General features: G+C 42.2%; 1 protein-coding gene across 3 annotated transcripts in view; it reads right to left on the bottom strand.

The window, feature by feature from the left end:
- Nucleotides 1–656: 656 nt before the first annotated feature.
- unc5b (unc-5 netrin receptor B) overlaps nucleotides 657–14,839 on the bottom strand; it is a 49,396-nt gene continuing 35,213 nt past the window's right edge. Inside the window, exons 5-17 of one of the 3 annotated variants that reach the window (XM_044213310.1) lie at nucleotides 14,360–14,540; nucleotides 13,666–13,833; nucleotides 12,945–13,109; nucleotides 10,910–10,942; nucleotides 8,016–8,210; nucleotides 7,217–7,585; nucleotides 6,996–7,083; nucleotides 6,485–6,659; nucleotides 6,159–6,398; nucleotides 5,070–5,219; nucleotides 4,356–4,520; nucleotides 4,054–4,232; nucleotides 657–3,499 (exon numbers count right to left, since the gene is read on the bottom strand). In XM_044213310.1, the coding sequence (XP_044069245.1) occupies nucleotides 3,334–3,499; nucleotides 4,054–4,232; nucleotides 4,356–4,520; nucleotides 5,070–5,219; nucleotides 6,159–6,398; nucleotides 6,485–6,659; nucleotides 6,996–7,083; nucleotides 7,217–7,585; nucleotides 8,016–8,210; nucleotides 10,910–10,942; nucleotides 12,945–13,109; nucleotides 13,666–13,833; nucleotides 14,360–14,540 (2,274 nt within the window). In that variant the 3' untranslated portion in view covers nucleotides 657–3,333. The remainder of the gene's footprint in view (nucleotides 3,500–4,053; nucleotides 4,233–4,355; nucleotides 4,521–5,069; nucleotides 5,220–6,158; nucleotides 6,399–6,484; nucleotides 6,660–6,995; nucleotides 7,084–7,216; nucleotides 7,586–8,015; nucleotides 8,211–10,909; nucleotides 10,943–12,944; nucleotides 13,110–13,665; nucleotides 13,834–14,359; nucleotides 14,541–14,839) is intronic. The other 2 variants (XM_044213311.1, XM_044213312.1) reach the window with 2 other exon arrangements.

Raw genomic sequence — 14,839 nt, 5'->3', positions numbered from 1 at the left:
GACATGTGTGTGTATGCATGTACTGTAGTTAGTTTTCACGTGCTTTCAAAATAATATTATTCTCGCTGCTGATTTGTTCACTATAAAGTAACAAAAACAACCTGTGTAGAGAGGGTGAGTGGTTGGGTTGACGCTTCAGTCAGCTTTGATACTGTACCACCAATTTATGTATTATAAAAGGTTCAATTAACTCATGCACTGAAAGATGGCATATCAGTCCTCAATTAACAGTGCATCTAATGAAACAGGTGCAAAGTGTTGCCTGCCATTAAGACTCACATAGATGACTCACTGGGATATTTGTTCTCGATATAAGAGCCTAATCTGATGAATTCCCACACATCCTGCACTCATAAAAAAACTGAGGTTAGCATGCTCAATCTAAACGCCCAGAGTCAATCCTTAAAGGCCACTTTTAGTGTCTCTACAACCTTGTTAATTTGAAGGCCGGACAGCCTGCCAGTTAAAAGCTTTTAAAGCTAAATGGACCTAAAGGGAATTTTCTAATGAGGTGTGAGGGAAAGAGGGACAGGATGAGTAGCTCTGCATTTTCTTTGAAAATGGGGTGTAATTGATAAAAACACAGATGCCATTTAACAGTGATTTTGTCCTGCCAATAAGTTTTAATTCAATAACAACAAAACACACACTATTGGTAAACTAAGAAATATAATTTATTGCATAAAAATTATATTTAGTTACAGGTAAGAAGGCTAGATGTTTATTTACAATTGGTACTTTACAGAGATAAAATAATGTCACTGAATACATTTAGTTTTTTGTAAAAATGTCTGATTTCTCCAACAAAGGCTAAATTCTTCTCTTTGATGGGAGCAAGGAGGAATCCAGTCCTGCTCCAGCATAAATTATCCAGAGCTAGAGTCAACAGACACTCAAGAAATCTGGACGAATAAACACTGTAGTCTACAGCTAGTCAGTCTCTGTAACAAGATTTTAGGAAAGGAAAAATAGTCCTGCAGTGTTCAGGGATCCAAAGTACTGAACTGGTCGTGTTCAGATATTTCCTCACAGGCAAAGACCGGCTGGGCACAAGTTCATGATGTTATTCACAACTTGTTTTGTTGCCATTACACCATACTTTGTTTTGTTCTCCCACATGCGCTTTTTCAGTATTAGCTTCCTTGGTCAGTGATCAAATTCTTTCAATACAGATGGAGAATTCCCACACATACTACCATCACCAAAAGTGTTAAACCATTCTCAAACCACTTTAGGATACAAAATCAAAACCCTGTCAATGCCCTGATCTGAAAAAATAGAATTACTCTTCCAGGAAACAAAAGAAGTCAAAATGCTTTACTTTTCTTTTGTACTTGCATAGCACTTACAAAGAGAAATGACAGATCTTAAGGGTGCACATACTGTATGTGCACACCCACCTGCCCACTCATTCAACACACACACACACACACACACACACACACACACACACACACACACACACACACACACACACTTATGTTTTCAGTTCATTCATACAAAACAGTGACATGACTCACTGCTGAAGAGGAGGGATACTGCCTGTGTTTTGGTTTTTGTGGTTTCAAAGATATGAACACTCTTTTTTGCTTTGAGGGGGAAAAGGACTCAATAACACACAGAACTTAAGTAAAGACAAAGTTACAGATGACAGCATTTCAATTCCCGTCTAACAATAACTGACAGAACAATATTGATAATGCAAATAGCTTGAGGACCCTGACCACAAAGCAGGCAGCTTAGTAAAAAGGTAAACAATATGTTAGAAGGGAGACATAATGAGGGTAATGGATGGACAGATGGACACATAGATAAGTGGTGGACAGAGAATAGATTGAAATTTAATGCAGTTAGTGTTGAGGTAAATTTTATGGCCCCTTGCTGCCTAGTTGATTCAAGGCAAGGCTAATCTATTCTGCAATATCCATCTCTGAACAGTGGAAACTGCCCTCAGTTACAGCAAAGCAAAATGCCTACAGTTTATTCACCTGGACATTTAACCACCTCTAATCATGTTTTACAGATTATATTTTACATTTTGAATAGTTGATACAGTATTAAAAAATAACAAATAAACATGGTTTTGTTATTCACAACCAAGACATCCACTGTGCTCCCAACTCTCCCATTTGGCCTGCTCTACTAGAATCAAAAATAATACACAGTAGCTCAGTAGCCTAAACAAGCACAGATGATAGAACAGGTTATATACGATCGTAAAAGCAGTGACACAGGGAAAAAAAAACCCAAACAATCCACAAATATGGATAATAACTTAAAGAGCGTTCCCCAAAGGAAACTTTTAAGGGATGACCAGAAAGCTCTCCTGCAGTTTATTCTCAACAGATCGGAGGAGTGTGGCAGAGCGATGGAGGAACGTGAGGAGAGATGAAAGGGAAACACCCCTGTGAGCCGGAATGATACGCCGAGGTTTTGAGGCATTTGTTGGTACAATATAAAGAGTCTGTCGGTCTAGCTATCCGCCAGTTCTTAAACAAACTTCACAATTCACACTCCTCCCACAAAGAAGAGGCAGCTTTTATTTTCAGCCCACAGCGATATGCTCAAGCCCTCAAACTTTGAGGGTTCGGTTCTCATATGATTTGTGGACAGTCGAAGCAGTTGGAAAGAAATCCTAGCCTGTCCGATTCAGAGCCGGTTAATGACCAGTTTGTCCATGTGTGTATGTTGGAGTGTGTCTGTAGCCTGAGGAGGTTGCAGACAGGTTGGTGCTTCCTGTCATTCACTGCACACACAGAATGACAGTGGAGAAAACAAAAAACCCTGCCATGAGGTGAGATAGTGTGAAATCATGCACTTTCATGCTGCTACTGAAACATGGATAATTCTGTGTTAGCGTTTGTGTGTTTGTGTTACTGTGGGTGCTTTAGTGTGTTGAATACATGGATTTTTTTGTTTGTCCCAAAGCTTTGTTATTTATATACAAGAATAGTGTCATTTTCAATCTTTGAAGAAGACAGTCAACACCACATATGACAGATGACTTAACACCCATTTTACGCCTTCGTACCCTCAAATTGGTTTCACATCTTGCAGATGCAACATTGCTTTGGAAGATTCAAGCTGAATCAGGTTAGCAGTTATCATAGGATGGCCTGCATGGGAATGGGTTATGGTGGATATGTAGCTACAGTAGCTGATCGGGGGCAGTGGGAAGATGAGGCAGAGGTAATACAGTACATATGAAGGAACCAAAATGCTCTGTGGGCTTATGATTTGTGCCGGGGTGTGCATATTCATAGGCAGGTATTCTTATTTTCATCACGGTGGTGAAAAAAAAAAGTCTTGCTTGCTCTCTTGTTCCTTGACCAGTCAACAATCTCCATCTGTTGTCATGACAACTAGCACCTCACTTTTGCCCATCTCTTCCAGCGCGGTCGCCAGAGAGACCAGGTCTGCGTCAGCTTGGTGACAAGCTTCCCATAGGTCCAGAAGAACACCTGTGGGGCTGGGCTTTGTTGCAAAGTAATTCAAGTACCTGAGGGGGGGAAAGAGAAGGCAAGTTGCAAGAAGGAAAGGACGGAGTAAAGGAAGCACTCCATTATTGATTACAAACTTTTTTAAAGTCATTAATACTGTATGTTGCAAATACTGCTACCACTTTATTTTGACAGTCCAATATTTATGCACAAGTAACTATTATATTTCACAAAGCAGGATTAGCTAGTTAGCAAGATGAAATATCTGGTGAAACTTGCGATGGACAAAATGCATGGCTGAATTATATTCCTGAACCTAATATTCCAGTCATGTTTTCCAGAGTCTAAATCAGTGCGACCAGGATATAACACTTATGTTAACCTGAACCTAAACCCAACTCTAAACTGAACTCTGAGCCTGAGCCCTTTTTTAAGTCATAACCCCATACAGTACATCTAACCTCAGACAGTGAACATCTACATGCCACCTTTTGCACAGTTCTGAGGTATCAGTTGACACTAGCAGCTAGGAACCTGAGTATCAACACTGGTCTCTACAGCTAAAGCGTGACCAAGCTGCCTTTCACACATGAACATGTGAGGCAGATCTGACCTGTCAAAGCCCAGACTGCGTGCCAGTAGTCTCCAGTCACATCCTCGAGCGCTGGGCGCATCCAAACTGGCACAGATCTTCTGGCGGATGGAGTCAGGCAAGCGAAAGGCATAGGGTCCCACTTGAGAGGAAGGCAGGCAGGTGCCTCCTGAGGGGAGGGGCGAGTGCGGTGGTAGAGTCTGGATTGACAGAGAGGGTGAGAAGCATTGAGATCAACCTTTGTATTGTTTGGCATAACTGTGTGGCTTTCATAGCAACTTTATCTGTGTTTGCACAAGCATTATTTCAGCTGTCACCATTACCTCCTGAATATCCGTGTGCAGCTGGAATATCTGCCCCTCCCCTTCCACCTGTCGGACACAGATCTTACAGGTGAGCTGTGATACAGCCAGGCTCCCTCTGTCCAGGCTGAAGGTGCAGTGCAAGGGTCTCTGACTGCCGCTCCAGATGTGATAGAATGGGATCTCCTGTTAACAAAGAAAAATGTTAAGAAGCTGAAAGCTGAAAAAAATGGTCTCTACACTGTGATTAAAGTGGCTTTGTCCTGAGCAGCACAATCAGGAAGGATCTAGAACACAGTTTCCATTCAAGGAGAGTGCAATATGCTTTATTTTGATATTGGGTGTTTCCACCAACTGGGACTCCGTGTGTCAGAGGACAATTTATTTCTAAAGCGCACTGTCCATAAATTAGGACCACTATCAGATTTCCTGTTTGTTTATTCAGAGAGGGTTCAGACTGCAATCTCAGTGCTGCCGCCAAGAGAATGCAGCAGAGGGTTTGGATGTTTACAACAGCAGTGAATAGCATAAAGTCTACTAGCTGTAATTTCTGAGAAAATAGCCATTCTACTGATGTGAAATCAAGAGTTTATAGTTTTTGCTTAGGAGTTATTAGTTATTATTATTACTGACAATTTATCAGTAGTTTTATTCAAGCTGCTGATGAATTGTGCTACATCTATAAACACTTTACATATTAACAGGCTAGTATCTGCTGCATTTTGAGTGTTTCACCTGATACTTTGCCAGTAGTTTGCTTCTCCAGTGAGTGTGAGGAATGTCGTGGATGGACAGGCGCAGGTTGTGGTAGCTGTCTTTAAAGAACAGCGGCTTGGGATCCTCCAGCAAAACTCCTCCTAGACTCCTCTCCAAATCCAGCACCTCCTGCACGGAGGCAGAGAGAAGATGGGCTTAGGAACATATTTATTTTATCAATTTTATTATGGGTTTATCCCTTTAACACATTTCACAACATGCTTTCAAAAATGCTTAATTAAAATGCGTTGTGCACTCTCTAAGTTGGTGTCTCCAAATGGAAATGTGTGAGAGCTAACATTTTGAAAGCTGTTTGAACCTTAGCAGCCAGAAATCATGTAATGTGATGCCAGTAAACTGCACACAGCATGCTCATGTTTACTACCCCACTGGTCTGTGAACACTTTGTACAAAGGGGACTGAGAGAGGGAAAATATTTAACGTCAGTGAGTCCAACTTTTTCTGGATGGAGTGCTCACTCACTGTTTAGTAGGGGGTTTGTATTGTGCTGTACTATTTTTAGTCTTAAGGAAGATTCAATATGTGATACCAGAATTTGATTTGGATCCGCAGGGCCTCAGTTTAGAGGGGATGGGACTCCTTTATTTGCCCTGGACTACAAAGGAAATAAGTTATATTAACTTTTAGTGTTATTACCCTGTGCCATACTTCAATTTTATGCACCTTGTTTGTGTTATATGTTTTTTATAGTTGGTTATATATTTTTTGTTTATGTCCAGGTCCCATGTTGGATTGAATCTGTGTCTTTTGTTTTGTGAATATTTGGTGTGTTATGTGTATGTGTGTGTCAAGCTCTATTTTAGATAGCTGATATGATGGATGTGTTTATATTTAAAAAAATCTTGTCTTTTGCAGCTTTAAGTAATTACCAGTAAGGCACTTATTAATATTCACACTATAAGTACAGTATTGCCAGATTGACTCACACATCAAGGAAATGAAGAAACAGAAAGGCAAGAAGAAGAAATGTAAACGGTAAAGAAGAGATGTAAACCGACATATGCAGACATGTTTACATTGACAGAGTGACAAACACACAAGCAGTACCTTGAGTGCATGTGGGGTGTCATGGATGCAGTAGATACGGAGGCTGTAGTCCAGGGAGAGGCAGGGTGCTCGAGGGGCGAACAGAGCCAGCTGCAGGCGTTTGCAGGCAGGCTGTGGAGGGCAGGACTGGCCCACCAGGCCGTATGTTCCCAGCTGCTCCATGAGAACATGACAACACTCCTCCTCCAGCTGCAGGTAGCACGGAGATGACAAAGTCTCCTCTCCTACTGTCAGCACCTCCTGAAAAAAGATCGAAGTAGGGTCCAATGATGCCACATCGGCCAACGAGATATCCGTTATTTGGTACCAGTCAGAGGATGTCTCACCTCCCATGCCCCCTGGTGCGTCTGTGTCTTGAGTGTGAGGGTCCAGTCAGGTGTAGGTGTGTCTAGCTGGGCACAGTGGGGCAAAGTAAGAACCACAGGGCGATTCAGCAGCATACCAGATGGGCCACAGCTCACCACAGGACTTAGTACAGTCTGACTGCCCTCAGAGGGTAGCCTGCAAAGGTCACACACACGCACAGGGAAACACCGGGTGTTTGCAACAGTTGCCAAAACATGCTGGTATTGACGCATTTGAGGCACACACATATCAAACTTCCAGAAAATTGGCAAGAAATGAATCCACTCCAATTTTAGTGTAGGAGTTGAGACAAGTTGATCAATTTTTTTTCCTCAGAAAAAATGATAGAACTTCCAAATGTACTTTAAGTGTTTCGCAGTAGGTGAGCCTTGCATGGGAAAACTTCTGATTGAGGTGAGAATGAGGTCTATTCTGCCTCATGGTTGCTAAACAGATTACTGAAATAGACGAATAAAGATGAGGGGCACTCACGTTGTTTTGTCCCACTTGTTGATAATGAGGTACATCTCATAGAACTTCCCCTGGGGGATTGTGCCAGGGGGGACCAACAGACTCACACCTAAGGGAGAAGGTGTCATGACTTATCTTGTCTTAAGTGTGATTAAATGAACATGTTATTGGTTCACAGTGGGTGCATATGAATTCTGGTTTTATTTGTGTGTGAAAAGACAGCTGCATGCGATATATGTTACCTGTATTGGGGATGGTAAGGCGTCCTCCCAGATGACCCAGGGTGGCGCTGGTGCTCAGCCCAGGCTCTCTGGACAGGGTGTGGCTATGGTACTCTCGCTCTCTGCCCACAGTACCCACTGACTTCAGGCTGAGGATCTCGCCGTCACCTGAGCACATGTCCGCGGGGAGCTCCAGGGAGGAAAGAGTGGAGGCGTTATACACCTTGATTTTGAGACTGGGCAAGGGGTCCAGCAGGGGAGAGGTGGTCATGGGAATTTTGTGGGGGCTGTCGTTGACCCCCTGCTGCAGGGAGAAGAGCGGCCCGCGGAAAGCTCCTGCTGTGGCTGTCAGATCCGGAGGAGCTGAGGGATGCAGAGGGTGAGGGTTATCTGTGGACACAGGAGAAGAGAGGAGCTGTTCTCTTATCACCAGAAATGACACAGGCAGGGCTAAGAGTGCTAAAAGTGACGCGAGTGAAATGGATTAATGTTGCTAATTAATATTTGATGGCAAGAACAAGAAAAGGGATACCATGACAAATGCTTAAAATGTAAAAAATGTAATGCTGTAAAGAATGGAGAATTGACTAAGTGAGAGGAGATAATGGTATAAAAAGAATTAATTTATGGGGTGATATAAATAGCAATGTGATCATTAAATTAATTGTGAAGAACTCCTATGAAGATGAGTAAAAACAAGAAAGTCTGTGAAAATAAACAATGATAAAAAAGAGAAATTGTGTGTGAATGTATACTGAATGATGGGTGTGTCTGACAGACAGATGTGTGAGTTAGTGTGTGTGTGAGTGTGTGAACCTACCTTGTCTGGGAGGCTTGTAGTTGCCAGGGTGGAAGGCGGCTGTGAGAGCAGACGAAGAATCTGTGATGTCTCCGTGGAGATGGCGGCATCTGCGCCGATATGCGAGCACTCCCACGCACAACACCAGTATCACACACAGCAGCAGGGCCCCCACCAGACCAGCATAGATGGCTACACCCATACCTGGGGCCAGCGCTGAAAGAGGGATAGAAAGGCAGCTAGTCAACACATGATAAAGAGACACGTGAAAACACACAGGCACAAATGCAAGGGAAACACAAGAGGGAAGAAAATACAATTTAAGAGATATCATCTGATTTACTACATATCCGCTATAGCAGAAAGTAGCAGAAAGTAGATATTGTAGTCTAAGTTACTGCTGAAACGATTAGTCGTTAAAGTGATTAGTCGATCATCAGACTATTCTATCAACAATTTTGATAACTGATTAATCTCACTTATTTTTTTAAGTCATTTATCAATATATGATTCAAAATATTTGCTGGTTCATGCATCTCAAATGTGAGGATTTGCTGCTTTTCTCTCTTTTATACCATTGTAAATTCAATAACTTTGGATTTTAGATCGGACAAAACAAGCAAAAGAAATGATGATAGTAAGAGTATTGACTATATATATATATATATATATATATATATTCTAAAACTGACTATAATTAAAATAATCAGTCCTTTTTTCACATGGGCAGCCACAGCTGAAATTGAAATCTTCAAGGATAGGTTCACATTTTTTCAAGTCTATCTAAAAACAATACTGACATGCCCATATGTACACTGAAAGAGTATATTGGTCGCTGTAATTGTTCCTCCTGTCCATACTGGGCTTGAAGAGGTCCCTCCCTGACATGACTCCAATGTAAGTGATGGAAGACAAAATCCACAGTCCTTGTCCTGTTTAAAAATGCATTCAGACAGTATTTTTAATGCTTTATTCCCTCTTTGACACTTTGACTCTTTCACACTATCATGGCTCAGCAAGGAAACCCTATCCAGGAAATAAAAAGAGGTGATCAAGCACTAAAAAGACTGTAACTTTAGAAAATACTAGGGATCCACTGATCTGATATGCCAGATCGGTAATGGCGCCGATGCTGACCTTATTAGGTGGATCAGGTATCGGCCATGATGTGACTGATCCACATTCAATTTTTTTGTCAGTGTCATTATAAAATTCACTGTTCCTGCTATGAGTGACATGAATTTAGTCACGGCGAGTCACTGACTGAGTCATACTGGAATCATGCTACCTTACATAAAAATGATGCCAAGGAGTTTCATGGAGCGGGGTATACAATTTGGAAAAAAGAGAGCCCTGGTCAGTTAGCTTCTGCAGAGACCCTGAGTTGAGGTATTGGCATTGGTATCAGGGGAGAAAACGTTCGATTGGTGGAGAAAATATTCACTTTATGTGACTTCAGATTGCTGAAACCTTATTTTAGCTTCAGCTGAATTCTGAATTCTTACACAAAACAAAGACTGTGGATTTTGTCCTCCATCTGTTACATTGGAATCTGATTAGAGAGGGGATCACAGCCAGTTTGGACAGGAAGAATGACAGATAACTCTTTCAGTGTACTTGTGGGTATATGTTGTTTTTAGATACAGTAGACTTGAAAAAATGTGAACATATTCTTTAACTCTAGCAGTATACCTGCTAGGATGTCCTCTGTGTTCAATTTCATTCTAGCTAAAGATACATTGTTTTCTGATTAAAACAGATAATCCAGGAAAGCAACATTAATAAACAGCTCCTCCTAGCCTGCATGGGGCGCATCTGACAACAAAACTGGATCGAAGTGAGGTGGTGACCATAACTTCACCTGCTCCCTGTTGGGCTCCCTCTCTTTTGGGCTCCCTCTCTTTCCCCCTGCTAGGTGATTGGTTGTGACTGGTCAGCAGGCCCACCTCAGCCTGCTTAGCCCTGACTCCCCAACACTAGCAGAACCATACCCAGCCCAGACACGTGAGCCAGTCACATCACAGCAGAAAAGAGGAGAGGACAAGGAGCGAGGTTGGCAGGAGACATAGAAGAGCAGAAAAAGAAAAAGGAGTAGACAGGCTTGAGAAACAGAGGAGGAGAGAGCTAGAGGAGAGGCAATTTGGCAAAAGGGATAGGAAGGAGTGAGATAAGATTGTGATTTGTTGAGAGGACAGACGGATTATAAGTGTGGTGAGGAGGAGAGAGGAGATAAGGATAGCGGCTCATGTTATAAGAGCGGGGGTTGGAGGAAACCACAGACACTACAGAGCAGCAGTGAGAGTAGAAGAAAGGGTGGAGGAGAGGAAAGCCGGAGGCAAACGGGCTGGCAGTGGAGAGCTCCTGTGCTCACGTGGCGCGATGGAACTGAATCCGACAGCCGTCCGCACTTATTACCACAAAGGGAACAATAGCAAATTAGGTGCATTACCGTGGCTGCTCTCCCCTGAGCCCATGTCACATTCAGCTAGAGGAATTACCATCACTTCAAGTGTATCTATTGATCTCTTTGTTGTAATTGTTTCTTTTTTTTCAATCTACAGTTGCAACAAGCTGCTATGTAAATGATGCAATGTGCTAACATGGAGCCAGCTCAGAAACCTATCCTACGCTTAGTCAACATACTAGACAAGACGGGATAACAACACTTATAAGCAGGCTGGACAAGAAGGTGAGGCGTGTCTTCACTGAACTCGATCTGAGATGACAACAAAGTGTGGACAGACGGGCTCAACACAAAACGCTGCATGCTGCAGCTCCACGTGCTAACACAGATGTTAGGGCTCCTAATGTGTATGAGCACACAGACAGACAGACAGACAGACACACACACACACAGTACAAACACAAACAGTATGAAGCAGTGAAAGAGTGAGGTCTTGGGAAGGTGAACTTACGATGGCTTGCATGTTCAATAGAAATCTTTTTATCTGTTTGAACCGAAGAAAAAACAAGAGAAGAAGAAAAGAAAAAAAAAACACAACAACATAAAAATGGATGGACTAGTCGTTATGCAAATGGATACAATAACACAATACAAAGCAGAAACAGGAAAGTAAACAATAGCTCATCAATATGAAAATAGAAATGTAAACATAAAAGGCATACTGGAAGCAAGAAAACATACTTGACATCTCAAAAATAATAATAAGAAGAAGAAAGGTGTGAGAATGTGCGGCATTGTGGAATGAAGTTCGGCATTATAGTTTACATATTGTAGAAGAAAAAACTTAGAACAAAAGCCTATCAGAAATGACTGTGAAAGTGATTAGGATCATTTGGATGAGAGTGGCAAAGATAGTCTGGTGTTGTGTGGGTATTAGGGAGGCAATGTAGATTGAAACCGTCTTTCTATACATCCCACAGGGTATGTTATCGCCTTCATCCTATGAAATAAACATCTCTTTCCTGACGGGAACAGTCTTTTCCAAGATAACACCAATGCGAATCATCCCTGAGTGGTTTGATGAATGTCGAAACCATCTTTCAGGATCGTGTCAGTTACTATAGCTCAAACCAAATAACCTTCTCTCCCAAGCATCATCAAAACACAAAATGGATTCCCCAACTTTCCCATTCATCCAATAGCAATTAGAATCTACAAGAAGGTAGCAAAAATGATGGTTTGTAGCGTCTCCAAGCATTTTACATTTATGGATATTTAGCTGATCCTCAATGGGATTAACAATGAGTGAGACATTTTAGTAAGCTTCTATTGTTTGATTGTCTGAAGCATGTTAGGAACGCAAAGAGTCATAATGTCATCAGGACAATTTGTGACCACAGAATAATCACATTAACGTGCTGGGAAAATAAATAAGTCAGTCAGTAACCTGTAGTTTGCCAAGTGACACATTTACAGATTTTCTACAGCACAGTGCTTCCCATCTTCCCCCTCTGTCAGAGCCAGTTGAGTGCATGTTTTCTTGACAGCCCCCTGAGAATGCTCAGCTCTGTACAGCCAAATCAGACAGTGTATTTGTCTAATCTGGCTGCTCTATGGAGGCCTGTTTATGTCAGGACTCGCGTGTACGTCTGATAGAGTTGAAGCACAGTGGTGCTCTGAGTGTGCATATGATCCCCCTGTTGCACGTGCATTTGACAAGGTTTGTCTGCATGCTTGGACGTGTTGGTTTGTGTGTGTGTGCGTGTGTGTGTGTGGTTGGGGGGGGGTTAAGTGTGTACTTGAATGTATCTCACTGCCTCTGTGGATGTGCGTCGCTAAGATTCTAATGCGCTGTCAGCTGGATTCCTCCCAGCTCATCATGGGCTGCACATTGGGTGTCAGTGTGTGTCTGACTCACTCTCATATGCTCTTCCCTGTGCTAATTTTTCAACTTGGCCGTGTCATGCTCGCTTTCCACTCCATGCACTCCCTTAGTCCGCACTTGCTCTCTCTCCCTTTCTCTCTCTCTATCTCCATCTGTGCTCTTTAGATGTGGATCACTTTCCTTCTCTCTTTGTGAACCTAAATTTTGCCTCATGAAACATCTGTCTGCGATTGAGCTATTTTTGCCTTCATCTCTCTCTACATCATTCGCGCTCTCACCAACCTGCAGTGGCTAAACACCTCAGGAATACAGTTCTGTACCAAATAGCTTTGAAATGCCATACACCTCATAAAACTGTGAACTATGAGGAAGGAAATCGCTGCCTGCAAGACTTGCTATTATCAATTCAACAACCACCTGAAGCAGCAAATATCCTGTTAAGGAATTGACCTCTATAGATACCTTAGAAACACCCTATTCTTTCAGATATTAGACAGGTGAACTATGTGCACTTGTGAACTAAATTCAACAGATGTTGACCTGTATTAAAGGGCCAATCGAAGAATTACATTATATCAAGAAATATATATGAGCCAAATATTGACTCTCTTTTGACATTTAACAACCACCCCAGTTCAAACATATTGCCCAGGTGACTTACTGCGCGCACACAGCCCCTCAGTGCAGTTTTTGCTCTCCATCATGCTGCCGCTGCAGTGCTTTCCTCCGTTCCTGGGTGGGGGGGCTTGGCACTCGCGACTGCGCCAGTGGGTGCACTCTGTCCCACAGGCGGACCACTTTGCCCACTCTGTCCATCCTCCATCCACTGGAATAAGACAGCAGAGATGTGAGTCATTTTACAGCTAACTGACAGCTAATCACTCCAGGTAGAGGGGAATTGGACACAATGTTATAATGCGGCATGATGCATATGTAGTGGCTTGAAGTGCATAATTTTGCAATTAGCAAAATGTATTCTGTGGTTTGAATGATTTTGGAGTCAGGGTGGTCTGACACACGGGGCAAAGCAGTTAGTGGCAGAATGTGACAGTGAATCAGATAACATGTTCCTGATGTAGATGACTTTTCATGATGAAATCAGAGCAGTTACGTGACCAAATGCCATTCTGTCCTGGTTGGATGAAGTTGTTTTTGAGCTGAAAAAATTTTAAAAGGGGTGAACAGCCTGGTTTTATCTGAAGTTAAACTTCATGTGGAGGAACACAGCTGAAAACCAACAAACTGTTTTTTAAAAGTTAAAAAATTCATCCTGAAACTTCCTGTAAAATGGCCCATTTGATTTGGGAAATGTCCTGGTATTCCAGCACGTAACAACTTTGTCTGAAGATATTAAATAATACAGATGAGTATATCATCTTCACCTGGGCAGAGTGTGGTGCAAGTCACTCTCTGGAAGGGTGGGCCCTCACAGAAGGCTCCTCCATTCAGAGGGGCAGGATTGGTGCAGCTGCGTGTTCGTCGCTGCCAGCCCCGTCCGCACCGAGCATTACACTCTGACCATTCGGTCCAAGAAGACCAACCTCCGCTCACTGACAGAGAGACAGGCAAAGTGAGTGAGACTGGCAGTTAATACCCTGGTCAACTTTAACAGTAATGAGACTATAGACACTCAAAACATCCATGCAACCCTGCTACTCCTCCTAGCATACACATTGATGGGTGATAGTATGTCAAAAGCATAATTCAAAGTAGAAAGACTGACCTTTTAGTAATATAAATTCAGTGTTTTTGAGCACAAAAATATTTGTGATGTAATCAGGTGTATTTACAATACGAACCTCCAGTTTTTCATCCATTCATCCAACTGCCTACCACTTTGATATGCTTTGTAAATATAGAAAGTTTAGGTATAGAGCTTCTAAAATGTCAAATTTTCTCATTTGCAAGTCACCTATTATCACACAACCAATCTGATCAGGAACAATCTGATCAACAATCACATGGATGATTTTGATAACTATGTTGTCATGATTCATAAACCAACCTCCCAAAAAGAGGTTTATCCTCACATGTGAGGTGTGAGAATGGAAGAGAATGAAAAAATGTGTGCGTTACCATAAACAATAAGAGTAGCTGTGCTGCTGCGTCGTTTGGCCACCACGTTACGACCCACACAGGTATAGTTAGCGGTGTCTGAGAGTCTGGCCTGTTTGATGATCAGATCATGATCAATGGTGATCAGGAAGTTGGAGTCCTGCGATGGATCTATGACGTCCTCGTTCTTCAGCCAGTCCACCTTTAGAGAGGCAGACATACACAATAATACACACCACTCTGAACTTTGTTGTACAGAAAGAAATCTTCAGCATGATCACACGGTGATGAAATGAATTAAAATGGAAAAAATAGCAGCCAAGATTTTAGTTGAAAATCTTAAAAAAAACATCCATGCTCACGAATTTCTGTATTATAGCAATTTTGAATGGTGGACTTCCTTTAATTCTTTTGGCAGATAACTCTACACATAAATCATTGTACAAATCAGCAGGTGTGTATGCATAAACATGAGTCAGCACGCCACACACAGACCCATTC

The sequence above is a fragment of the Siniperca chuatsi genome, linkage group LG11 (genome assembly GCF_020085105.1).
Source record: "Siniperca chuatsi isolate FFG_IHB_CAS linkage group LG11, ASM2008510v1, whole genome shotgun sequence".
NCBI lineage: Eukaryota > Metazoa > Chordata > Actinopteri > Centrarchiformes > Sinipercidae > Siniperca > Siniperca chuatsi.
The sequence above is the reverse complement of the archived record's forward strand: the minus strand, read 5'-3'. Positions and strand labels throughout refer to the sequence as shown.